Source organism: Notechis scutatus, chromosome 7 (assembly GCF_049901735.1).
Source record: "Notechis scutatus isolate UNSWTSFEM ecotype Mainland chromosome 7, rNotScu1.2, whole genome shotgun sequence".
Lineage (NCBI taxonomy): Eukaryota > Metazoa > Chordata > Lepidosauria > Squamata > Elapidae > Notechis > Notechis scutatus.
Window position 1 is genome coordinate 24,186,219 of NC_142015.1, and position 26,845 is coordinate 24,213,063.

The following is a 26,845-nucleotide window of genomic DNA, read 5'->3' on the forward strand; positions in this document are numbered from 1 at the left end:
GACTTGTGCTTATCACAACTAATTATTTTGTAAAAGCATTACAATGTTTCTGTTCCTTTTGGGTTGTGTTTGATTTGTTGGAAAAGGGCGTGGGTCAGAACACAGAGAGCTGGACTAGAAGACTCCCAGGGTCCCTTCCAGCTTCATGATTTTGTCATTTTTCTCACTATGTTTTGCAGGAGAAAGTAACATTTCATCTCCCAGAATTCCCCAGCCACCATGGCTGGCTGGAGAATGCTGGAAGTTGAAGTTCTCAAGTCTTCAAATGGGCAAGTTTGGACACCTCTGGTCTAAGCAGTTTGCTGGGAAATCACAAAGTCAAAGGACATTCTGCCTTGATTTTACTCCACAGACCTTGGGAAGGTCAGAGGCAGGAGACACCTTGTCCTCCAGCCTACTACCTTCAGTGAAAGGACTCAAGGCATCCCTCAGGATAGACTGGTGGCTTCGCTCAGCAGTCCTGCATGGAATTTGAGCATTGTGCCACATGCCACCGCTTAGGCAAAAGACCTGTGAAGCGTGAGAGGCTCGGGGTCAGCCCTGCAGTCACAGAATGACCAGGCACAATTCTTATTTCATATTCCTCCGCCTTGTACAACTGCTGCACCTTATGACAAATCCTCCTTGCTCGTTGGAGATTATTTGTTGTTGTAATGACGAGGCAGTTGAGTTGTTTGATCATGAACAACTGAATCATGATGATCTTTATTGGAGTCTAGTCTTGCATTTATACACATTTTTAGTTATCCTCCATCACTGGTTAACTTTGGTTACTGCTTAACTTTGGTTACTGTTTAGCACAGTAATCCATACAATTAATTATCTCTAGTTAAAGTCTAACACATGTTTACTTCCTCTCTCTAATCCTCCTTTAGATTAGTGACTTTGTTTACCTGAGTTGTATTTGCTTGGAAACATTCTTTATCTGAGGTTTGCCATCCGAGATTGGAACATTCCTGCAATTACAACTCTACCATTTGTCCTGATTGTCTCTCTGGTTCTGTGAAGGTTTTTGTAGGACAATACAAGGCAGGTTCTATCGGTGATCCTTCACATTCAGTGAAAAGGAAATCCAGCCGTAATTCATACAGCACTTTCAAGCTGGCAAATTGTTCAGGGCATTAAGACCCCATAAACTAATGCCTTAGCTAAATCAGATAAATAAAATATAGGACATAGTTAACAGTACAGATCTCTCTCTCTCTCTCTGTCTCTGTCTCTGTGTCTATCTATCTATCTATCTATCTATCTATCTATCTATCTATCTATCTATCTATCTATCTATCTATATGGAGGGCAGAGCTGTATATATTCATTCTTAAGTTTTCGCGGGTACTTACATGTATGGCATTCAGCTTTGTTCGGGTATTTTCCCACATCATAGTAGTTGTGCTTTTAAAGTTGTAGCAACGTTTCGGCAGAATCTCATCTGCCATCATCAGGCTTCTGTATAGTGTTCATCTGTGAGTCACACTTTTACAGTGGTTTCAGATTTAAATTTGGGGCAGCCTATTGGTGTGCCAGAATGGTTTTTTCTTCATCCTGATTGGTTGGGAGTCTTGGTCTGCGTTTATTGGTCTTGGAGTTTGCTGTGTTCTGCTTGATTGGTGTTTCTAATATCTTCTGTCTGTTTTGTGGCTTTTTTTGTGTCTTGATTGGCTGGCAACATTGTGTTACTTTATTGGAGGCCTTTAGTGCAGCTTGGCTCCGGGTAAATGGACGGCTATCATTTATTAGGAAGCTAGGTTTCATCTGGGTGCCTGGTTGGGGTGTGTTTGAGCTGGAGGTATCAGGGGGGATCTGTTTGTGCCCAGGTGTTTGCCTAGCTTGTGGTGTGGAGATTTGTTTGTTTGTGAGTGCAGGCTTCCAAATGATTGACAGCATGCAGAAAGCATGAATAGAAGAGATGATTCCACCAGACTGTCAATCATTTGGAAGCCCACGTCATTGTAATTGTGCTTTTAAAGTTGTAGCAACGTTTCAGCAGAATCTCATCTGCCATCATCAGGCTTCTATATTGTGTTCGTCTGTGAGTCAACACTGTAAAAGTCTGACTCACAGACGAACACTATACAGAAGCCTGATGTTTCCTAAAATATATATTAAAAAATCATCCTGGGAGAGGTACCACAAAATACACTCATAAAATCAGGTATCATGGGCATCAAACATCGACCTTGTGAAGCAAAATAACAGGGTCACCTTTAAAGACTACAGAGGTGTCCAATTTCTTAATGCATTGTATTACACTTTGATAGGACACGGCGTTCTGCTCCCGTGGAAATTGTCCTTCAAGAAAACAAAACATTTGGGAGGATTTTGTCTGTGGCCGTGGCTTGGAGGGCGTGGCAGAGGAAGGATATTGCAAAGTCCCCCTTCCCTCCCCACCCCACTAACCTGCTTTCCAGCTCTGTTCTCCTGTGCAGGGCAACCAAAGGAGACCCAGCCAATCAGCTGGGACTCAATGGGAGGCAGAGAAGAGATGGGGTTGGCGGGGCCAGTCAGAGGTGGGATTGGCCGGTCCTCTGAACTACTCAAAATTTCCACTACCGGTTCTCCAGAACTGGTCAGAAGCTGCTGAATGCCACCTCTGATTCCAGACAAGGCCATTGTGTTGTCTTCTTCTAAGCTTGGGATCCTTTCTTTGGTTTTCCTCTAACTTCCTGTGACCTTGACTTTTCCCCGTTCCCCCCCTTTTTTTTCTTTTTCTCCTGATTCTCTCCTCTCCTGATTGCACTGATTCTTCTCTTTTGAAACCACTGCAAAGTTTCTGGAAGAGCCACTGAGATTGCAAAATCAAACTATCTGGTAACAACCTTTCCAGGACAAAGAGGAACTTGATAGCTGTTTGGGGAGGGGAAAAAAAAAAGAACTTTGAAATGAAGCCAGCTTAAAAAAAAAAAGTTAGGGTCAATGGGACGTGATGCTGTTAATCAGGATAAATATCTGAAGAAGGGCTCATGGTGGAAATCTGACACTGATGAATATTCTCCAGCTCAGCATGAGCCAGGAAACTGTTGGCAACAGTAGTGGAGAGATGGCAGAGGGAAGGAGAGGAAGTAGAACGGACTGATGGGCCATCGGGGGCATTGCCCCTGGCAGCAGGGAGTGGGCCATCTGAACTCCACAAGCTGCTATAATGGCCCTTCAGTTACCAATTCAACTTGCATTGATTTATTTTGAGGCTGTCAGCAGCTGGTCGGGTATATATTGTGTGAAATCGTCAGGTTATCATGCCTGCACATGGCCACAAGAATTTTAAAGCTTGATACTCTTGTTGTGGTTTGCCGGCAGCCAGTGCGGACAGCAGAGGAACTGGGCAATAGGAAGAACAGGGACCAGTCAGGGAGTCTGGAGAGGACTTGAACGAGGGTCCTGCATCTGATGCAGAGGTGGGGCCAGGACCATCTGGAAGTGGGGTGCTGATTCCAGAGCCTTTGGAGTCTGGCATCAGCAAGGCAGAGGACCCAGGGGAGCCTGTTCCCAGTGCGCGTGTGTGCAGAGCTGCTAGAAGGCAAGAGCAGCTGAAATAAAAGGGGAGACTCCCATAAGGGATAAAAGTTAGGCCAAGATGATGAAACCTTTGCAGGAAGCAAAGTAGTTTGATCGGTTCAGAGTCATCCTTGAAGCTCTTTGTGTTATGAACTAATAAAAACTATTTAATAAAAGCTTGTCAACCTTACGAAAAAGCAGGCTCGTAATCCTGCACTTTTGATTGGCCCATGGATAGCGAGCTGGGATTGGTCCTTACGGAGCAACCTGATTGGCTATTAGCTGAACATCTCTCATTGGGTACAATTTAAACGTTTGAACGCATATCATTGGTTAACGGGTCAGCAGCCAGCTCTATAAAAGAGCTGCTGCTGCCCAGGGTTTTGGCTCTGTTCTTAATCGTTAATAAAGAGTTGAAGTTCACTAGTTCTCTGCCTCGTCTCCGTTCCTTGCGCCCATGCTCAGAATATAACACTTTGTACTTCAGTTGTGGTGGGTTTTTTTGTACTTCGGTTGGTTTCTTTTCTAGTTCATTTGATACTTCTGTTTTTAGCAGCACTTCACAGAACTGGGGGACTGTTTGAGGTTAATTCCGGCTGAGAATGAAAACAATTCCCAGAGTTGCAATAAAATAAGTCTTGTTTTTAAAATAAGTTTGTGTGTGATTACGATTTAGGAAGCCTGGCTCAGAACAACTCTCTCTCTCTCTCTCTCTCTCTCTCTCTCTCTCTCTCTCTCTCTCTCTCTCTCTCTAACTAATGGATGGATAAGCTGGATAGAATGGATGGATGTACAGAAGGATAGATAGATGGATTATAGCTACATGGATAGATAGATATTAGGAACATCTAGGGGGAAAAAAAGACATCGATCCTGAGAATTTCTAGGTAGAAAACCTGCTTTTACCCTTGAGCATTTACAAGTTGCAATTTTCCGCGGGGAGCAAAATTGATGCCACTCACCTCTTTTTCCCCACAGATATTGCTGATGATGGAGCTGGAAGCAGGACTTGAGGATGGGCCCAGGACACCAACCACTCCTTTGGGAAGGATCTGACACACTGGGGATCCCCACGGAGAGTCAGCCAGCAAGCGGAAAGAGGAAAGAAATATTACTGGTATTCCCAAGTGAACGGATAAGCAAGAACTTTCAACATCGCCTTGCAAAACCAAAATTGTGACTCAGTGTTGATCATCTTGGGACATAGGGTGGTGTGTGTGACAGGTGAAGGTACCCACAGAATCAATCCTCCCAATAATCAAACGACAACAATGCCTTCACTTTTTAGCCTTTTCTCAGTCATACGTCAATACTTCAACTGCGATTCCAGGGGTGTCAAACCCGATTTCATTGAGGGCCGCATCAGAGTTGTGTTTCATCACGGGAGGCCATGGTGGGCGTGGCAAAGCTCCACATCATTCATATTGGGGCACCTATGGTGGCCCAAGTGCTAAGGCAGGACTTCCTGCAGACCCTCAGTCTCAGAATCTCCTTCCTTCCTTCCTTCCTTCCTTCCTTCCTTCCTTCCTTCCTTTTCTTCCTTTTTCCTTCCCTCTTCCTTCTCTTTCCTTCATCCTTCCCCTCTTTCCTTCTTTTTCCTTCCTTGCTCTCTTCCCTTCTTTTTCTTTGTCTTTCCTCTTTCCCTTTCTCCTCTCCTGTCCCTTCTTGCATGCTCAAATGCAAAAGGAGAAACATTTCTCCTCTTTGTTTTGTTTTTGGGTTGTTTGGATAGCCCGCTGCCAGCAAAAAACAGAGCCCGGGGAGAGAGAGCACACGCAGAAGTACCGCGGGTTGGTCCTTTGCTGTTTTCAGGGTGGCCCTGTGGGCCAGATCTAAGCACCCTGCAGCAGTAGTGGGATTCAATATTTTTTTACTACCGGCTCTGTGGGCATGGCTTGGTGGGCATGGCAGGGGAAGGATATACTGCAAAATCCCAATTCCCACCCCACTAACCTGCTTTCCAGCTCCGTTCTCCTGTGCAGGGCAACTACAGAAGACCCAGCCAATCAGCTGGGACTCAGGAGGGAAGAATAGATGGGGGCAGGGCCAGTCAGAGGTGGGATTAGTGTTTGCAATCTAGTTATGGCAGCCCTAGGCGAACCAACTGCCATCAAAACAAAACTCAATTATACATGCATTGTGGTCTCCATCCATCTGACCAGCTAACCTCAACCTGGTCAGAAACAGGCATCAAGCATCAGGCAAGATTTTCTATTTTTAAAACGTAGAGATCTTTGCATGGATATCACATCTTCTGCTTCCGAGAAGGATCCGTATCAACCCTCTCCTTTCTCTTTCTCTTTGCTTTATCCTGACAACAGCACCGGGTGGTAAACAGCCCATTCATTTTATTTTTATTTCTTCCCTTCCTCTTCCTCACTGTTGTCTACCTGCACGTTTTTCTCACATGATCCTGCCATGTTTTTTTGAACCAGTCACATTGCATTTACTTTATTATTTAATTCATTTACCCAGTTCAGAGATCTGGGACAACGTACCCCACAATCAAAGATGCAATCTGAAATTGCTGCAGTTAAAATAGCAATTAAAAACGCACACGGGCGTACACACACAGGGCTTTTACATTTGTGACAATACATTTCCCCGGGTCAGTCAAAGTCCTGTTGAATTCATTTATGCAAAGGCTAAGCTTGGTTGGTGCTAGTTAGATTGCTAGGTTTTGTGTGTAGGTGGGTGAGACTCAGTGCACCAACCCTATTAAGTTGATGATTTAATGCACAATTAGGAAATGGCTTAATTTGGGAACTGGGTTACATTTATTCTGTGACGGCAGTAATCTATTATCTCCCAAGGGTTAGTTCTCCAGAGAACTGGTAAACCAGGCTGCTAGAAAAGCAGGATCACGTGGCATTTCCCCCCCGACAAGAATAGCAAGAATGTTCAAGAATAAATCCGAAAAATGTTGGAAATGTCATCAGACACCTGGCTCATATTACCATATGTGGTGGATTTGTGCGGATGCTAAAAAATATTGGACTAAAATCCACACATGGTTGGAAAAAATGACAAAAAAGCATATAGATTTGAAACCAGAGGTATTTTTATTGGGAATTTTACCTGAAATATATAGTAAAGACTTGAAATACCTGATTGTAAATGTATTAACAGCGGCTAGGATTGTATTTGCTAAAAACTGGAAAAATGAGAAAACACCATCACAGGAGGAAATCATTAAGAAAATAGTGGAATGTGCTGAAATGAGTAGATTGACATTTGAAATTAGAGAACAAGAGGATAAACAATTTTACAAAATTTGGGATCTATTCTATCAATGGTTAGACAATAAAATATAGTAATGAAATATGTAGATTCTTAGAAAATAATAAATATATAAAGATGTATTATTTTCTTATTATATCTACAAAATGATATTCGGATAGATTTGGGATGATAATATGAACCGTCATAAAACAAATTAAGTAAAATATGATTATTCTGTAAAACATGAATGAATAAAAGTATAGTCAAATGATTGATTAATAATGATATTAATGTATTTAATATTTGATTGAAAATACGAGAGTATATACAATGTAATTGTAATTGAAGACTACGAAATGGAAGCACAAAACAATTTGTAAACCAACTGGCACACTGTATGTATATATATATATATATATGGAAGATGGCTTGATGTTTTTATGTCTTGTTTGTTTATGTTTGTTTTAAAAACCAATAAAAAAAATTTAAAAAAAGAAAAGAAAAGCAAGATCAGGGGTTACCACAATATACTGAGTGACCCAAACTGATGGGAGTGAGGCCCCCAATGCCTGTGCTAAGTGGGAAGAATTCATAATGAGAAAATCTACAGAGATTCTCAGTTATTCAAGGTTGTGGTTGGACCAAAAGGTGTTTTCTTTCAAAAGGCATCTGGACTTTCTTGTCTGGCTTGAAGATGTTTTGCTTTTCATCCAAGAAGCTTCTTCCATTCTGATTGAATGGTGGAGAATGGAAGGATTTGCAGTTATCTGGTCATTAGTCCTCTCTCTGAGAATCGTTGAGGCCACTTGGAAGTGACCCTGAGGGCACAGATCAATCTCCAAATGGCCTCAACGACTCTCAGAAAGAGGGCTAATGACCAGATGGCTGCAAGGAATATAAATATTCCACAATTCAGTCAGAATTGAAGAAGCTTCTTGGATGAGAGCGAAAGGTCTTCAAACAAAAACAAAGAAAGTCTAGTTGCCTTTTGAAAGGAAGCACCTTTGGGACAACTGGTCAAGGGACACTGAGAATATGCCTGTAGCAAGTCAAGTCTACCTTGATTTCTCCTTCCATGTTATTTATGTGCGCACAGAATAGATAGCCCGCCTTGGGTTGAAGGAAACCATAGAGGGCTTACTATGCCAACCATAGCAACAACCAATCAGTAAAGGAAAAGAAGAAATCCAGAAAACTAGAAAACTTTGTCCAGAAACTTTCTCCCTGTGATTCCACTCTCTTTTGAAAAAGTTGAAGAAGCTATGGAGAAGCTACCGAAGAAAAAGTGAGGTCTGTATTGTCGAGAGATTCAGATTAACATAATTGTAACTTTCAGCTTCTTCTTCTTCCTTCAACCCTGAATGCATAATATAATGAACGCTGTGAGGATTGAGCAAAGAGCACAACTCCAGAGAGTATCTCTTCGCTCTGCCGATTAAGTCATCCTGTCTGTAAGAGGGAGAGTAACACTAATCTAATGGAGGAACAATAGAAACCGCAGCAGCTTCTATCAAATCTCTCCTATTAGGAAAAATGCAAGATATTCCATGCATGAAGTGGTGATTCTTTAGGAGATCCTGCCTACATTTCTTTCCCTTGTTTTCTTCTTGCAGCTTTAAAGAAGACATATTCAAAGGGTCAAGGGAAGTCTCTTTCAACAGAGAGCCCAAAGCCAGTTGTGGGGCACACCAAGATGAAATAAAAATGTGTGCCTTTATCAAGCCTTGGGACTGGTCCTTCAAATTCAGATGTATCCCTCATGGTTTCATTTTAGCTTGAATACTCCAAGTATGGACTCAGAGAGAAGCTCATGTGATCCACCCTTTAGGATCAGAGGGACATTCCTCACTCATCCTAAGGACAGGACTCTTGGACTCATCCCATGTTCTCTTTCTGCTGGACACATATGGTAATAACAATAGATCTTCTCAGATCCAACCTTTCTGGAAATCCATGTTCTCACCCTAGTCCGATGCCTCAAGGTCTTTTCGACAGGACAAAAGTGGAGAGATAGTTTACTTGTGTCACATTTAATCCTGATGGCAACTGAAGCCAAGCAGGTCCCAATTTCTTCCATTGAACTCAACTACATCTACTCTGGATTCTTCTTTTGGTGAAGAGCCAAGAGGAAAACTCATAACAAACTCCTCCAGCACTGATGATGTTACCTAGGTAGGGTAATGAAACGTCAGCAAGAAAACAAGCAAGTTCAGAGAGCACCAAGGACTCTTCAAACTCCATTCCTCCAGTCACATGAGAATTCCCGATGCCTCCAGGCTCGAAATTTTGGGCCTGGACACTCTAGAACTGCGCTGCCTGCGGTCCAATCTAAGCATAGTACACAAAATTGTCTGCTACAATGTCTTACCTGTCAACGACTTCTTCAGCCTCAATTACAACAATACATAAGCAAACAACCGATACAAACTCAAGGTAAACTGCTCCAAACTCGGTTGCAGAAAGTATGACTTCAGCAACAGAGTGGTCAATGCCTGGAACGCCCTACCTGACTCCATTGTTACATCCTCAAACCCCCACTCCTTTAACCTCAAACTAACCACTTTTGACCTCACCCCATTCCTAAGAGGTCTGTAAGGGGCGTGCATAAGTGCACCATTGTGCCTACCGTCCCTGTCTTAGTGTCCCTATTTATCTGTATTTACTTCCTTTGTCTTATTTATGTTCATACCCGGACTTGTTATCTTGTACATGTTAGACAAACAAATAAAATAAATAAAATAAACTCCTCTTGCCCCTTCATGGTAGAGCAGCCTGGGAAATCAAAGTCATGCATGCTAACACTACTTTCATTATATGGTTATAATAATCTTACAAATCTCTCCCTCCTTTTATCTTCATGAAAACTGAAGAAGGTCTTATCTGACATGCTTTCTCAGATTACAGTTCTGGTTGGGGCTTAGTCTCCTTTTATCTATTATTTTAAGTTTGGCTCTTTCTCTTGTTCCTCAAGATTATTCATTCTTCCCATCACTTCTCCTCTTGCTCCACCTCTGAATCTTGAGAGAATTGGAGGTAGATCTGAACTCATTTCTGTGGAATTCCTTCCTTACTTTCCTTGGGGATTAAAGAAGTTTTGAGATAAAATGAGATTCTCCTTCTTCCATACAACTCTCAGTCAGGTTTGAGATATTAATTTGCACGCCTAATTTTGTTCCTGGCCCTCTCCCAAGAAGCAAACAACTCAGGGGCCAACATGGACCATCTTAAGCTTGGTGACATCTCAGAGCAGCAATATATCCACACCGCCTCCCACTCCTACCCATCCTGTGTTACGTCTCAATAAGCTGGGAAGTCTAGCTATACCTTTTGAAATGTTCCGCGGTCCTTGCAAACAAGCGCCAGAAATCTTCCCATTCATTTTGTCAAATGAAATGCCTCCAGGTTTTTAGAACAGAGAGAAGCTCGTTGGAAAAGATTCATGATGCCACAATCCACAGGAGGCAGTTTGATGACGAGTGGCAGGGCTCAGTAACTCTGGACCTCCTGAGGAAACTTGGCTGTTAGAGAAATCTGCAACTATACAGTCAAGATTGTCTTCTATAAAGGGATTTAGGAAGCCAGGCCCACTTTTAAGAAGTGACTGTCTAGTCCAGGGGTGTCCAACCTTGGCAACTTTAAGAGTTGTGGACTTCAACTCCCAGAATTCCTCAGCCAGCAAAGCTGGCTGAGGAATTCTGGGAGTTGAAGTCCACAACTCTTAAAGTTGCCAAGGTTGGACACCCCTGGTCTAGTCTCTTCTTAAAAATCTCCAGTGATGGAGCACCCACGATTTCTGATGGCAAGCTGTTCCACTGATTAATTGTCCTCACTGTTAGAAAGTTTCTCCTTAATTCCATGTTGCTTCTCACTTCGATTAGTTTCCATCCATTGTTTCTTGTCCTGCTCTCTGGTGCTTTGGAGAATAGCTTGACTCCCTCTTCTTTGGGGCAGCCCCTCAGATACTGGAATCCTGCTACCATGTTACCCCAATTCTTCTTTTCTTTAACTAGCCAAACCCAGTCCTGCCGCCATTCTTCATATGGTTTAGTCTCCAGGCCTTTGATCATCTTAGTTGCTCTTCTCTTTTTTTCCAAAGTCTCAACATCTTTTTTGTAGTACGGTGACCAAAATTGGTTGCAGTATTCCAGGGGTGGCCTTATTAGGGTTTGATAAAGCGGTCGTAATACTTCACATGTTGGATCTTTCCAGATTAGAGTAATTTTCAAATGCATTTTTAAAAAAGGAAACATAATTGCCTTTTTTTTAGGTTTGGAAATAAGATATTGAGCCAATTTAGGAAGACAACGAGGTCCAAACTCTCTTAAAAATGCATATTAATGAAAGCTCGCTTTTATTGAAGAAGAATAAAATTTAAAAAAAAATAGCTTGGGCATTATATATTTATAGCTGAGTTAATTATAATTCAAAATTGGAAATTTGAAGCAGCTGCATTTGCTGTTTGGATTTTATAGGCATTTAGTTGTGTGCATGTGTTTTTTTTCCTAAAACTGTCCAATTAGCCTGGCAAATACAGATTCCCACTCTTTAAGCATTAATTTATTAGAGCAATCACAAAGAGACAAGAAAAAGATTTATGTTAATTGCAAAAATGTTGAGATTCGGAGGTCTTCCAGAAAGATTTCAAACCTTCTTTCCTTCCAGAAGATTTACAATAGGTAGTATCACTCTTCAAAACAAGCTTTACCTCCAAAGTCACGCTTTCACACTTGGTGCTATGTCTGAAGATTGCTTGTGGTCAATGAGATGTGGGATCCCAGCTAAGACACTGATTTATGGCTTAGCGTTCTTTCTTATTTAACTAACTCAGGGAATTGTACTTAAACCACATTATCAGTCAGTGTAGGATGTGAATCCTTGGATTAGTGACTCTGAGGCAACACTGACCTATATTCACAGTTGTTTCACATATATTTTGGTGCCTTTGTGTTAGTTTTTGATTTCTGCCAACTGCCAGGACAAATCTCTGCAATTTTCTTGACAAGGTTTCTCACAAGTGATTTGCCGTTGCTTCCTTCCTAGGCCTAAGAGGGATGGATTGGCCCAATGTCACCAGCTGGCTTTCATGCCTAAGGTGGGACTAGAACTCATCATCTCCTGATGATTGCTTCAAAGTCTCCTAGCCAGCTTTCATGCCTATACAGGAACTAGAACTCACCACCTCCAGGTGATTGGCTCAAACTCTCCCAGCCAGCTTTCGTGCCTATGACAAGACTAGAAATCACGGTCACCTGGTGATTGGTTCAGTCTTCCAGCCAGCTTTCATACCTCTGGTGGAACTAGAACTCACCATCTCCAGGTGATTGATTCAAAGAAGTTGGCTTTCTTGTCTAAGACGGGACTAGAACTCACAATCTCCTGGTGATTGGTTCGAAGTCACCCAGTCAGTTTTCACGCCTAAGGTGGGACTAGAATTCCCAGTCGCCAAGCTCCTAGCCCCGTGCCTTATCCACTATCCTAAACCTTTGCATTGTGAGCTCATCAGTATGTCAACCCTTCCTAAAACTGACATATATTTGTTTGCCACAAAATGGGAGTTTGGAATCTTGTGGCGAAGCCAGAATTAACATGTTACGTGAAGTTAAAACACTTTGAAAACTGTGCTTTGACTAAATGTGATATCCCCAGCATTTTGAAATATATAATTTCATGTTTCTTTCTCTTCCCATCTATCAATGAAAGAGTGCTGTTGAGCGTATTCTCCCTCCCTCCCTCTCTCCCTCCCTCTCTCTCTCTTTGTCTTCTCTCTCTCTCCCTCTACCTCTCTGAATCGTCATTCAGAATTTAAGCAAATGATTGAAGAAAAACAGGCAGGAGTGGAAGAAGGCTGGGACACTGGGAATCCCCATCATCCTTATTAAAATATGACAGTGGCATTAAATAAGAAATCTGAAAGCCTTACCGCCATTAGTTAAAACACAAAATGGCTTTCTCGTACACCATAAATGAGCTGTCATCGTGCAAATCCAGAGAACTATCAAATCGTTAAAAAGTCCTGAAGCTTATTTCTTTCAATGAGTGGGGCAGCGATGAAAATAATTCAAGAGAATTGTCTCTTGAATTCTTTTCATCTCAATATGGGGAAATATTTAAGCTGCCATTTCAAATTGGGTAGGCGTTGGGAAGCTAGAATGCATTTCTAATCCTTCAGTCTTCACTGTTGAAGGTTGGGAACAATTCTGATCCTTTCAGCCAACTTGGAATTGACAAAAGTTTGAAATCCTGCAATTGTTCATGGCAGTCGCATTTGAAAAGTTGAGATCTTTGTTCCATAAACCATGGCCATGCATGACCTTTCTATGTATGCTCATACTTTTCTCATGCAAATTTCTATTTTGCACATGCAAACTTCTATTTTTCTCATGCAAACTTCTATTCTACACACAGTCTACAGCAGGGATGTCCAACCTTGGCAACCTTAAGACCTGCAGGCTTCAACTTCCAGGCTGGCTGAGATATTCTGAGAGTTGAAACACCACAAGTCTTTAGCTCATGACCAACCCCAATTTTACAATTTTTTGCTGCAGTCATTACGTGAACCACATGGTTATGAAGGGAGTCCAACAGTGTTCTTCAGTTGCAAAAAAGAAAAGAAAAGCCAATGCAGTCCTAGGCTGCATTAACAGAGGGATAAAAACCAAGATCATGTGAAGTCTTAGTACCACTTTATAATGTCTTGGTAAGATCTTGGAATACTGCATCCAGATGTTGAGATACTAGAAAGAGTGCAGAGAAGAGCAACTAAGATGATTAGGGGACTGGAAGCTAAAGCATACGATGAACGGTTGCTGGAATTGGGTATCTCTAGTTTAATGAAAAGAAAGACTAGGGGAGACATGATAGCAGTCTTCCAATATCTCAGGGGTTGCCACAAAGAAGAGGGAGTCAAGCTATTCTCCAAAGCATTTGAAGGCAGGACAAGAAGCAATGGGTGGAAAGTTATCAAGGAGAGAAGCAACCTAGAAGTAAGGAGGAATTAACTGACAGTTAGAACAATTAACCAGTGGAACAACTTGCCTCCAGAAGTTATGGATGCTCCAACACTGGAAGTTTTTAAGAAGAGATTGGACAACCATTTGTCTGAAATGATATAGGGCTTCCTGCCTGAGCTGGGGGTTGGATTAGAAGACCTCCAAGGTCCCTTCCAACTCTTATTCCCAAAAAACCCTTAAAAAAAACAGAGGCCACCCCCCGGCGGGGGGGGAGGGGGGCCGGGGAGGGCCCCCCCCCCCCCCCCACCCCCCCCCTATATGTATGTTGCCAAGCTCCCAAATTTTGATGACATGACTGTGGGTTTGCTGTGAGACTCGTAAGTGGAAAGCAGTCGTAAGTCACTTTTTTCAGTGCCGTCGTAACTATCAGCAGTCACTAAATGAATGGTCATAAGTCAAGGATAACGGTATAGACTCCCCGGCTAGTTAAACCGTCTTCTACGTAGAGGAGTGGGGTGAATTAAACAACAGCTGGAAACAGCAAGCAAAGAAATATATTTCAGCGAACCGGAGGATGCTGTTTTGAGTTCTTACAGATGCTTCTCTCCCAAATGTCTTCAGGAATGTTTCACATTGCTCTGTAGCATTTAGCTATTAAAGGGGACAGCTCTTGACAGATCTTTCTTCTGCGAATCTGCTTAATCCTGGCATTTTGGCTGCGCACCAGGTAATGTATTTCTACCCCCACCAGCAATCCTGGAGGTATCGTTTCAAAAGCAATACGAATGCTGAAATTCTTAGGTTGTTTTCTGCATTAAGACCTGTTGCATGCCAGGGGAGGAAAATGGAAAGAAAGAAAGAAAAAAAACCTGAACAGATGGAATGTTGCATTTATGGCATGTGACTTGAGACATGCTACCTATTTTAAATCGCTGTTCCTGCCATGCAATTGGTGTTATGGTGGCATACAGTGTGTGATCACAATCTGATGGAAATGGTAAGCTCCTCACTAGGATTTGCAACATAAATTGGAAGCAGAATCCAATTTTCACTGCAGAATGGCTCGCAGGCCCACGATCGAACTATATTATATTTTTAGCTAACCATTACAGGCTCCTGTCACAACTTCAGAAGTATTTAGTGTTACGACTGTGGTTCCTGCTCTTCTTGATGTCTACAACCAAGGCTGGAGTTTGTTGTTGTGAGTTCTCCAATTGCTTCTAGTTGAATTGCTACTGACCAGAAGATGTAGGCATGCGTGGAAATCGCCCCATAGTGCTTTACGGCACTTTCTGAGTGGTTTACAGAGTCAGCACATTGCCCCCAATAGTCTGGGTCCTCATTTTATTGACCATGGAAGGATGGAAGGCTGAGTCACCCTTGAGCTGGTCAGCATTGAACCATTGGCAGTGAGCAGAGTGGGCCTGCAATATTGCATTCTAACCACTGCACTCTTGGAATGACTGAGTAGAGGTTTCTGATCCAGGATTGGCCACAATTGGCGCAGAAGATTATATTGTACAAAGATCCTCCCAGTCATGGTTGTCGCCTGCTTTCCAAGTAGAATGCCAACTCATAAAATAATTCTATGATCTTTTTAGAGTTGCCAATAGAAAGGGAGGGGGGAGCAGTGTGACAGCTTGCAACCGAAAGTGCATTCCATAAATGTTTTCAAAGATAGTAACTAGGTGACCAAAGTTTCTGCCGGGCAAAATTCTAACTGGAAAGCATGATTGATGACTCTTAACTATGGATGTGTCCCATTGGAGAATATGAATTATGATACACCCAGGGGGTGGGAGGGAAAAACCTGGGTCAAGGGTGACAATGAATGATGTGTCTCAGAGTCGGCTACACCCAGGCAATGCCGCATCTTTTAACTCCCAATAAGTCCTTTTGAAGTTTTGGAAATCTGGCTCTAGACTCATGATTTAAATGGGGTTAAGTGTTGGAATCCTGACAGCTAGCCGACTCTGAGACACATCATTCATTGTCACCCTTGACCCTGGTTTTCCCTGCCCCCTGGGTGTATCATAATTCATATTCTCCAATGGGACACATCCATAGCCAAAAGTCATCAATCATGCTCTCCTGACATAGAAGTTGCGAGCCTAGGAAAAATGCCAAATTGTTCATTACTAATACAACCCATCTAGGAATGAAAGATCTCTGGATGGCCTCCCAAATCCTCAATCTTGCTAAGACTGAGCCTATGTTTGTTGGACTACTGTGATGTGCTCTATCTTGGGCTGTCCTTGAAGGCCACTTCTAAGTTCAAACTGGTCTAGTATGAAGCAGTCCAAGAAATTATGGGCCCAATACCACTATTCCATAAGTTTTGTTGATTACCAGTGGACTTCTGAATGAAAACCAAGATATGTGTGTGCCCAAAAAGCTCTTCATCACTCAAGTCCTGAATATTTGTAGAACCTCCAATTATCTAGCTTATAAGATCTGGCAGGGTTGACAGCTCTGGATGTCAAACAAATTTTGTCATCTTTTAGGGCTCACCTTTATTCTTCCCTATGACAATTCCTGCCTTATGGATCAGCCTCCACCTGAAATGCAGTGGACCTGGCCCTGCTGATAGTAAGTCACTGTTTCTCAATCTTGAAAATATGTGGACTTCAATTCCATGTTGAAATCTACACAACATGGCTGGCTGGGGAATATTGGGAGTTGAAGTTCACTCATCTTCGAGCTCTCCTCTTCGTGCTGCTTCAGAATAGTACATGAGCTTGTTATGAACATGAATTGTGTGCCTGTCTTTTCATGCAGTATGTTTTATTCCATTGTTTTATCATTTTCCTTTGTACTGGATGTTTTTAACCCTTGTGAGCTGCTCAGAGTCATCTGGTGAGCAGGCAACCGTCTAACATGACTAAAAAAAGTTCTCCCCGAATGCACAAGAGGGGAATGTTCAAAAAAATAATCAGACCTCCCAACTCAAGAGCATTGAGTTGCTTCTTGAAAGTGCACTCACTCTCAAGAGATAAACAATCCTCATTTCCAGGGTAGAGGGGCCATGTACACATAGATTTTTCATCTTTTGTTCCTGTTTGAGCAACTTAGGCACTGAATAAATGATTTCCAGAGGCAACAGAAAATAGAAAACAGGAGTGCCCTTTTTTCATATTTCCCATCGCCCCTTTTATCCTCAGCTTTCAGGACCAGCGTGTCCATGTCCAGCAAAGATACCCTATCATTTCAAGAACCAAACAGGTTAAAATTTGTGGGCAGCATATTTCTCCATTCCTTGTGTAATTTTCCAACCTGATGCCCTTCAGATGTGTTTGTAGATAGAGAATAACCTGGCTATTTAATTTCTATCCTCTGTCGCTCTAGGGGAAGATAAGGGTAGCTAATCATAACGACAGATAGAAAAATAAAATAAAATAAACATTAATTAAAATAGACCTCAATGAAATTCATAACAATAAACTATCTAGTAGAAATACCAACTCTTTGGCTAAGGATGGTGAGAAACGAGGCCAAGGGAAGCTAAACTACAACGCCCAAAATTCTTGGCTGGCATGGCCATTCTGCCCAACGTGGGCTAGGCTGGATGCCCCAGATTGGATTCCTTCTCTAAGCACTCACTCATTTCTCTTACAAATTCACAATGAAGTCCCTAAATGGGCCTAGCCTTACATTTAAGATTTTAAAGATTTTAAGGTTGCAAGGATAAAAATAAAAGAACAGCAGAATGATGGATAATACTTTGAGCTTCCTGGCAGAGCTGCAGGCTAAAGCTATTAAATAACATAATCATCATCATCATCAGAGGACATTCCTGCAGAAGTAGACAGTATTAATACATAGGAGATCATAGGAAGGAATTTTAGGTTAGGAAATGCCATGTTCACTCATCACAAGTTGTATATTGTCTCATTGTTGGCATGTTCCTGGGAGGGATAAGCAAAGAACATTGACAGTGTATGCCAAGAGTGTACTGTATATTCCCAACAGGCTCACCCCAGATGTGGAAGTCACCCCAGCTGGCCAGTTAAAGCCAAAGGGAACCTCTACTGGGCAACAGTGATATACTAGAGATGGATGATCATTTTAGTGACAATGGCAAAATCATCCATTCATATTGTGCAGGAGAACACAATGGGAAACCCATATATTGTAACCAATATGCCCCACATGGATAGAAATATCTTTTCTTTTTTTAAAAAAGAAAGACTTAAAGGATCGTGAGGGACAGTTGGTCAAGGAGAAGATATGCTCAGTAAGATTCAACATCAACTGGATGACATAATCAATCAATCAATCAATCAATGAATCAAGCAAGCAACCCTCAACCCCAGGGATGTACGTACTAGTTTCGGCAGTTTCATATTCACTATCTCTCAGCAATTCAAAGATGTCCACTTCCACTTTGGCTTTCCCTGCCCTCTCAGGGGCACGATTGATCCTGTTCTTGGCCAGTGTGATGGAGAGCCGTTCCCCTCGGCTGCATTCCATGGGGTCGTCCAAAATGGCGGCTGAAAAAAACCAGACAGAAAATTTAGCCGGTCAAGGAATGGTGCTCTACCCAGATTCAAAACGGAGGCACAACAGAATCGAATCGTATAATTCCAAACTCCAGTAGAGGAAAGTTAATCATTTTAATTGCACAATCTAAAAAGACCATTTTAGGGACAGGCCATACCAAAGAGTTATGTTCTGCATTCTCATTTGTGCATTGCAGCAAACCAAGAAGAAATACGGTGTATTTTGCCGGGTTTTAGAATGTTTGTCAAAATGAAATTTAACACGAATCTCGCTGTTCAGCAGTGAGTTAGAAACTTCTGCAATATCATTATCCAAGCCTTGTGAATAAAATATGTAGTTCTTGCTTGTCTAATCAAGTTAAACCAGAGAAGTTGGTCAGAAAAGGTACATTAATCATTTGGTACATGAATTATTCTTTCTATATTTCATGTTTACTCAAGACCTTTCCTCCTCCCCTTTTATTCTAGCCGTCATGATGGTTGATCGGCCCTTCGTTCCTGAAAATACAGGGCAAACAAAAAAAGCCTTAGTAGCAGCCACCGGTGTGAAAAGGGAATAATTTTGCACCAAACACTGTCATTTTTGCCTTTGATTTTTGTTTTGGGGTGGATGAGTGCTCTTTGAAAAAGGCAACATTTGTCTGAAGTCATACACTGCTGCTGAAATTTCATGAACCATCTAGGTCCAAAACAAATTTCTTTCCTGACCCTACCTGGAAAAGCATTGACTGAGTACGGCACCATCTGCTTACAAAGCAGATACTTCCTGCTCCGCAGAGCAAGTCTTCTTCTGCAGTCTAAGATAAACCCTCATTTTTTTTTTTCTGTAAGTCTATAGGAATTCCTCAAAAAGCAACTACATGGATAGCTTTTCCCGAAGCCACACTGCATATCTCCGAAGAACGTGAGACTTGTTCACATAATCACAGTTCTAGTCAGTCAACCATCCTCTCTCCTTCTCCAGGTTGTTTCTTCTCTATCTATTACCACGGGATAGAATCTGAAGGACTGGTTCACTTGAACTTACTCATCCATCCAGCCAGCCAGCCAGCCAGCCAGCCATCTATCCATTAATTCCCTTTTTTAACGCACTGGTTGTTCCCACCGTAAAAAAATAAGATTGGGAAGTTTGAAATTCAGCATGTTGTGGGAATATGAGAGCATTTGCACCAAGACAAATTCCTTGTGTGTCCAATCACACTTGGCCAATAAAGAATTCTATTCTATTCTATATGAGTTTTTGAACACTGCGTATTTTATAGACACAGACATGGTGGCACAGTGGTTGGAATGCAGCACTGCAGGCTACTTCTGCTAACTGCCAGCTGCCTGCAATTCAGAAGTTCAATCCTGACCAGCTCAAGGTTGACTCAGCTTTCCATCCTTCCGAGGTTGGTAAAATAAGGACCCAAATTGTTGAGGGGCAATAGGCTGACTTTGTAAACCACTTAAAGAGGGCTGTAAAGCACTGTGTATATAAGTCTAAATGCTATTGCTATCTTCCTTCCTTCCTCCCTTCCTTCCTGGATATATTGATCTATTTAGTTGGTCTTGAATCTTTCCCATATATCCCTTTCTCCTCCTTTTGTCAATTCCTGTAGCATTGGATCTGTGAGAACATAATCAGTCTACATTGTTGGTGCCGATTTCCAGGCAGTGCTTCCAATAACCCCTTTATTTGAAAACAGATGCCAAATCATGCTTGTGCGTGCTCAGCTTGATAGCGCAATCAAATTCGATTAGTTTTTCTTCGAGTTAAAATTGCCACCTCGTGTTTCAAAGCTTTTTTCCCCCATTTCGTGCCAACTCTTCCAAACTGACCCCTCTTAAATAACCTGCAGGGTCTGATTTTTAGACATTTAAGAAGGTCCTTCAAATGCTTCTTACAAAGTCTTATCTTTTATTATTCTCTCTAGGGTTTGATTAAAGCTAAATGGCTCGAATTGCTTGTATTGATTATTATACCGTATTAGGAAATCTTACCTTGTTTGTTATGTCATTGTGATATGGATTTATATTGCATACTAACTAGACAATGTTGAGTCATCATTTCAGAGATATTTCCTTGCCTACACAGAGAAATAGAATGATCACAGATGGACCAAAAAACAGAAGGATTGACTTCTGATTTCCTGCTGCTTTCCCCGTTGACTTTCCTTGTAGGAAGATGACAGCGAGCACTAGAAATAATGATCACATGACCATAGCTGACTACCACAGGGTGGCCATAATTCTGCCAAATATCAATCCCATGAAAGTCATAAGTCCCAGTTTTTGGATGCATTCTTTAACTTAGCTTATTTGAGGTATATAGCTCAAATATTATTGTCCTACAATTTACAATTGCGCCCAATGGAAGGTTACAAACAATCAAACAGACACAAGAGTTTTAGCGGTATGTAGATTTTCTTAAAAAATTAATCTGTACTGAAAACACATAACTAAGACAGCAGTAACACGAGAGAAATTTGAGTTCAAGGCACACAGATAATTTGAGCAAGCATCTCAGCCCTCCCTGCTTCTCACAAAGATAAAGTGAGGGAGAGGGAGGCACATTCAGAATTGCAAGATTCGGCTACTGTAAACGTAAAATAAAAGTAGTTATTAGCATTCATAACTCTGGTTCCCTGGTCTGGTCTGCCTCGAAAAGCTGACACTCATTGAGATAGGAAACTCATCCAATTATAGATGTTTCCATAAATCTTACTTAGACTGCAGTTTAATGTAATATCTGCACTTAATCAGTGCAGACAGGTTTTGAAGATATTCCTAGCGTTTCAAAAAGCTGGCTAAGCCAGTGTATGCCATGGAGAAGACTACCAATATAACATCTGGACATCTGCCCAGAGCTTCTGTGTTGTGGCCTGTCGGCTGCCAGCCCCTCCAGCAGCCAAATCAGATGAGGAGGAGGCCTGAGAGTTAGGGGTCAGCATCAGGGCAACCTGAGAGCTCTGAGGGGGAAGAGGGAATGGAGCTGCAGAGAAAGAGAGAGAGAGAAGAGAGGAGAGAGAGAGAGAGAAAGAGATGGAGCCTGGACCACCCATCAGCCCTCAGATGGAGAGTCAACAGCCCCCAGGTCTGGAGATGGCTGATGAGGAAGAGGAGGAACAGCTGGGTCCAGTGCCTGACACGTGGATGCGCAGAAGGCAGAGGAAAGGAGAGCAATGGAAATCTATGGGCTGGTCCTTGGAACGGAAAAGCCACCGCTGCTAGTGAGGCCCCACTCTAGCTCTGGGGATAAAAGGCAGGGGGCGGAGATGAATAGATGTGGTAGACAACTATTCATCTTCTGGCCAGATGGACTTGTTAGCCTGCGAGAGAAACTTTTTGCCAGGGCTGCCAGCTCTCCTAATAAAAGAATCTTTTAAATTCACGTTGAAGATTTGTCGTGTTTGGGGAGCTGGGTCAGAACATTCAGTTACCACCATCCATCCTATGACAGATCCCAGGATGCATTGAGACACCTAGTGACGAAAAAAACCCGAAACTTTGATCTTGGTTTTGTTGATTAGAAAGATTTGGTGTTATAGAAATGGCTAGTTATACACTAATGTGTAAAAGCAAAAAGTTGAAGCTGGAGTGTGTTATTTTGTACTGTGCTAGGAAGGGTTGGAAGTCAATACCCCCTTTCTTTCTTTCTTTCTTTCTTTCTTTCTTCTTTCTTTCTTTCTTTCTTTCTTTCTTTCTTTCTTTCTTTCTTTCTTCCTTCCTTCTTTCCTTCTCTTTCCTTCCTTCCTTTCTTTCCTTCCTTCCTTTCCTTTCTTTCCTTCTTTCTTTCTTTCCTTCCTTCCTTCCTTCCTTCCTTCTCTTTTCTTTCTTTCTTTCTTTCTTTCTTTCTTTCTTTCTTTCTTTCTTTCCTTCCTTCTTTCTTTCCTTCCTTCCTTTCTTTCTTTCCTTCTTTCTTTCTTTCCTTCCTTCCTTCCTTCCTTCCTTCCTTCCTTCTTCCTCTCTCCCTCCCTCCCTCCTCCCTCCCTCCCTCCCTCCCTCCTCTCCTCTCTCTTTCTTTCTTTCTTTCTTTCTTTCTTTCTTTCTTTCTTTCTTTCTTTCTTTCTTTCTTTCTTTCTTTCTTTTTCCCCCTTGTATTTTACACACCCTTTTCCCCATCCCCTTTCCCGACCTTAATTTCCTACTTTTCTTTCTTTCTTTCTTTTTTTGTATTTTGTATTTTATATAATAACATAAAAATGATATTTAAAAAGAGACACCTAGAATTTCCAACCACTACAGCTTCGTCTTGACTTGGATAAATTCTTTGCTTTCCCATCTGCAAAGGACCACGGTGGCTCACCCAGTTAGGATGCTGGGGCGGGGGAGGTTAGCAAGCCTACATTCGAGATCCGAATGCTGCCATGGGGCAGGGTTGAGCTCCTGTCCTTCGTTCCAGCTAGAGGGCACATGAAAGGAGACCTCAACTGGATGTCCCTCGGACAACGGTGATGTCACCGGCTAATCCTTTCAACCTTGGTGAACTACCTTGGTGCTTCTGACACAAGGGTAATGCAATAGATTTAAGGATGGGGAAAAGTTTGAGTAGCTGCCACAAGCTTGTCAGGCATTTAGCAAGCTGACATTGAAAAAGAGAGGGATAAATGCCTGAGATGGAAAGGTTTCCAATCAATGCTCGTCCCCCATCCCTCCCCTTCGGACTTTAAAGGTCTTCCTGTATGTTTTCTTGGCCTGGCTGCAATTTGGACTTAGGAACAGCCATGGAGAAAGAAAGAGGACATTGACAATGTCCTTTTGCTAGTAAATCAATTATTTGATTAAACCCTGGGCAAAGCAAAGCTTGTGGTTTCCATTGGCAAGAGAATAACACCTGAAGAACACTATATTTAGAGACTGACTTGTAAACCAGGGAAGAAGAGACATGAAGAGGTAGAATGAATTATTATATCCCTTTGGAGGAGAGAAAAGCTGGAGAAATTTCATCAGGAAAATAGCAATGGGTTACAGATCCACAGCTGAAACTTCTTCTGGACCGAGGCCTGTAGCTCGTTTTTCTCCCAGGTAAAAGCAGAAGATGGAGTTTTAAACACGCAACCATTTCTAACACACCTCATTTGTCACTCTGCTTTAAAAGAGGAAGCAGCAAAAAGGCAAAGGCCAAATAGAGTTGTGCTACTCTTTGTAAGTGTAAATCAATGGCGTTCCCTCACCATAGAGATGAATTAAAGGAAATCTCAGTTCCCTGCTGGTTCCTTCTTGTTAGAGACATAGGACCTCTGATCATTACAGTACAGTTTCCTTCAATCTAGACTTCATCTCCGTAGGCATTTCCATTAGAGAAGATCAAAGCTTCTTCTGCTTTCCCTTCCAGTACAGTACAGAAAAAGTTCATGAAATAGGCTTACTCAAGGCCACTCAATTGACATGAAAGTCCAGATATGGTATCGGATGTCCAAAGGTTCTTGGGTGGATAACTCAACGAGCCAGTGTTCTGACCTAGGCTTCCTTGGAAAGCATAGGACACAATATTAATCCCGGCAAAACCTCTTTTATTTCCACAGCTGTGAACTACGTTCATTCACAAGGCTTCACATACAGTCTTTCAGGGGAATGTTGATAAACACCCACCTTATCACACTTGGAATGTGGCCAGAGAACTAATTGCCAGACGTAGGGTAAGGCCAAACTGGACACAGAGTCAAAAAGGTTTTTTCAAAGCTTGTGTTCTGAGCAAACGAATTAATTGCTTCCTGCAAAAGCTCATGTCCCGTTTCACTCCTCTTTTATGTCCTATGGGAGGGGCCAATCATCTCCAAGGTGTGGACTTACTCCTGAGTCGACCCTGCTTTCTCAATTGTTCTTGTCTTCTCGTAGCCCTGTGCATGCGCAGGCTGGGAACCAGTTCCAGAAGCCCCCTCATCTCACTGCTTGTCTGAGTCTGAAGGCAGCTGATGACTGCCAGCCTGCCCTGGCCCCAGGGGTGGGATTCTACCAGTTCACACCTATTTGCTAGAACCGGTTGTTAACATTCTAAGCAGTTTGGAGAACCGGTTGTTAGAAGAAATTACTGGCCTAATCCTGTAAGGAAGGCAGGAAGGAAACATTCTGGTGTTGCTTACAGAAACTGCCTCTCCGTTAACCCTTATTACATTCTTGGCAGGACTAGACTTCCTGTCTCAGGAACTTCTCTGGAGTTTTTTTCCCTCCTTTGCTGGTACTTTGCTTGTATGGAGTGACCATTCAAAGTTAGAATGGCACTAGAAAAAGTGACTTATGACCGTTTTTCACACTTACGACTGTTGCAGCATCCCCACAGTCATGAGAGGCCAGGCGAGGAGATGCGTGCCTCGATGTGAGTGATGTTGAGTTGGGCACACCCAGCCAATAACATGACCACCAAGCCACGCCCACCAACTTAGCCACGCCCACAGATCCGGTTGTTAAAAAATTTGAATCCCACCCCTGCCTGGCCCCATCTCTGTCTCTGATGCAGGGCCCTCCTTTGGACCTTCCTCGGCCTCCAGGCCCGGCCCAGGTTCCTCCCCAACCTCCTCACTACTGGCCAATTCTGCTGCCAGTTCCACCAGCCGCTGGCAGGCCACAACAACCAGGCTCTTTGAACTGATTATAAAGTGGTTGAGAAATCTCTTCTAGAACAGGTGAAAGATGCATACCAAATGTCAAAACTCTTTCGGATCTTCTCTGGGAAAACAGGGGTGGAAGAAACAGAGGTCACAAGTTCCTTGTCTATGGAGATTCTCAATCATCCAGGTCACGGTTACCCCAAAAGTGCTTTTTTCCAAAAAGCAACTAGACTTTCTTGTTTGTTTGTTTGTTTGTTTTTTCATTTGAAAACATTTCACTTCATTCAAAGCTTCTTCCTTCCTGACTAGTGGGAATGAAATTTCATCACCTTCTCCTGTTTACAAGCCCCTTCAACATCGAAAATCCATTAACACAGGTGATCTGAGGAAGTAAACACCCTGCCAAGACTCTAGAGAGAATACCAATGACCATCCAATAATTCCTTCCTTCTCCACCCAGTCCCAAGAGAAATTCAAAGATCCACCTCCTGCACCCATCAGTCCATCACATGGCCCAATCAAACCGTTGTCCCAACTGGAGGTATTCCTCCAGACATTCCTCTCCAGGTGCAGGGTAACATGTCCTTGACTTCCAAGAAAGAATGTTGTTGAGTCTAATCTTCTACTCACTAGGAAATCCCCCCTCCCAAATCCCCAGGCATTAAATGTGGCAGCCCCTAAGCTTCCAAGTAAAATATGCCTTCCAAGGCTGACAGTAAGTTTTTCTCCTGTATTAATCCAACCTGTGAATCAGCATGACTAATGAGATTGAACTGTGCTGTATTTATCCTTATCCCCAGCAGACGAAAAGGGTAATGGAATGTTTTGAAAAGCTGTTTTTTTCATATTTTACATCTGGGTAATACATTGTCAAAGCTAGCATAATAGCAGCATAATTAGAAAGTACCTAAAGTATTAAAATTCATATTTTCCCCCGAGTTTTGTCAGGAAAATGCAGGGATTTTTTTTTCAGTCTTGAAACTATTCAGGTGTCAATAAAAAAGAATATTTGTAGCTCAGGAGTGGACTGTGGAGTCTTTGATGCTCTTCTTGGTTGTTTTCTTGTAAACATTTCATGACCCAACTAGGTAACATCATCAGACTAGCAGTGATGAAGTTACTTAGTTTGGTTAATGAAACGTCTGCAAGAAAACAACCAAGCTCAGAGGGCACCAAAGACCCCACAGTCCTTTTCTTTCTTTCTTTCTTTCTTTCTTTCTTTCTTTCTTTCTTTCTTTCTTTCTTTCTTTCTTTCTTTCTTTCTTTCTTTTTTTCTCTCTCTCTCTCTCTTTCTTTTTCTTTCCTTCCTTCCTTCCTTCCTTCCTTCCTTCCTTCCTTTCCTCCTCCTCCTCCTCCTCCTCCTCCTCCTCCTCCTCCTTCCTCCCTTCTAGCACTGGTGATGTTACTTAGTTACCTACCTACGCCAATTCAGATTTATTAACATGCTTGTAAAATTTATTAGCCACAAAATGGCTTCACAGTCCTGTTCATTCTAGTTATTTAAACAACCGCTACGAAACCCCGTTTTCTTAATTTTCCGCCCTTCTCTGTTATAGATCATCAAATGGCAAATGATGACATTGAAATTCCCTTCCTCCTGGCTGTACAGGGATGATACATTTCTGTGAGTCGTCCCCTCCTTTGGTAAGACTGTTTGAGTGCCTGGCATATAATCATCCCTTCCCTTCCTATCCTAAAATTGGATGTGGAGCTTCTTCTGTGCATCCTGATAACTAAGGCCCAGATTGATCAGTGAGAAAATGAAGTGAGGCTCTTTCTGTGATTGCCTGCAAATTAGGAAGCACCGTCTTTAGCCATCTTGCTAATTTTACAGAAAATCAGACTGGTTTTTCAAGCTGCCTCTTTAGGATTTTCACTGGCAGAGTCATTATTATTTTTAAAAATCATCTGTTGTTTTGCCTCTGTTGAGTTAGGTCTTTGGTTTAAGCTGATGTTGGCCTATGAGCTTTATTGGGCTCACACTAGCTCTGCGTCTGTTTTACTCTATGCACGGATAAAGCATACGTTTTCTTAAGCGCATAAAAGCTAGATTAGAGCATCCTTTTATCCGCTTAGAATAGAAAGGCTGGCACAAACATTACGGTCATCAAAATATGGATTATTTATCCTGTCAAGCTTTCAAGCAACACTC

At 42.2% G+C, this 26,845-nt stretch overlaps 1 protein-coding gene across 2 annotated transcripts in view; it reads right to left on the bottom strand.

The window, feature by feature from the left end:
• Positions 1 to 26,845, bottom strand: part of GRIK4 (glutamate ionotropic receptor kainate type subunit 4) — a 364,998-nt gene that overhangs the window by 134,258 nt on the left and 203,895 nt on the right. For both annotated transcript variants that reach the window (XM_087970153.1, XM_087970154.1), the window contains exons 3-4: positions 17,990 to 18,154; positions 4,455 to 4,552 (exon numbers count right to left, since the gene is read on the bottom strand). In XM_087970153.1, coding sequence (XP_087826279.1) covers positions 4,455 to 4,552; positions 17,990 to 18,154 — 263 coding nt within the window. The remainder of the gene's footprint in view (positions 1 to 4,454; positions 4,553 to 17,989; positions 18,155 to 26,845) is intronic.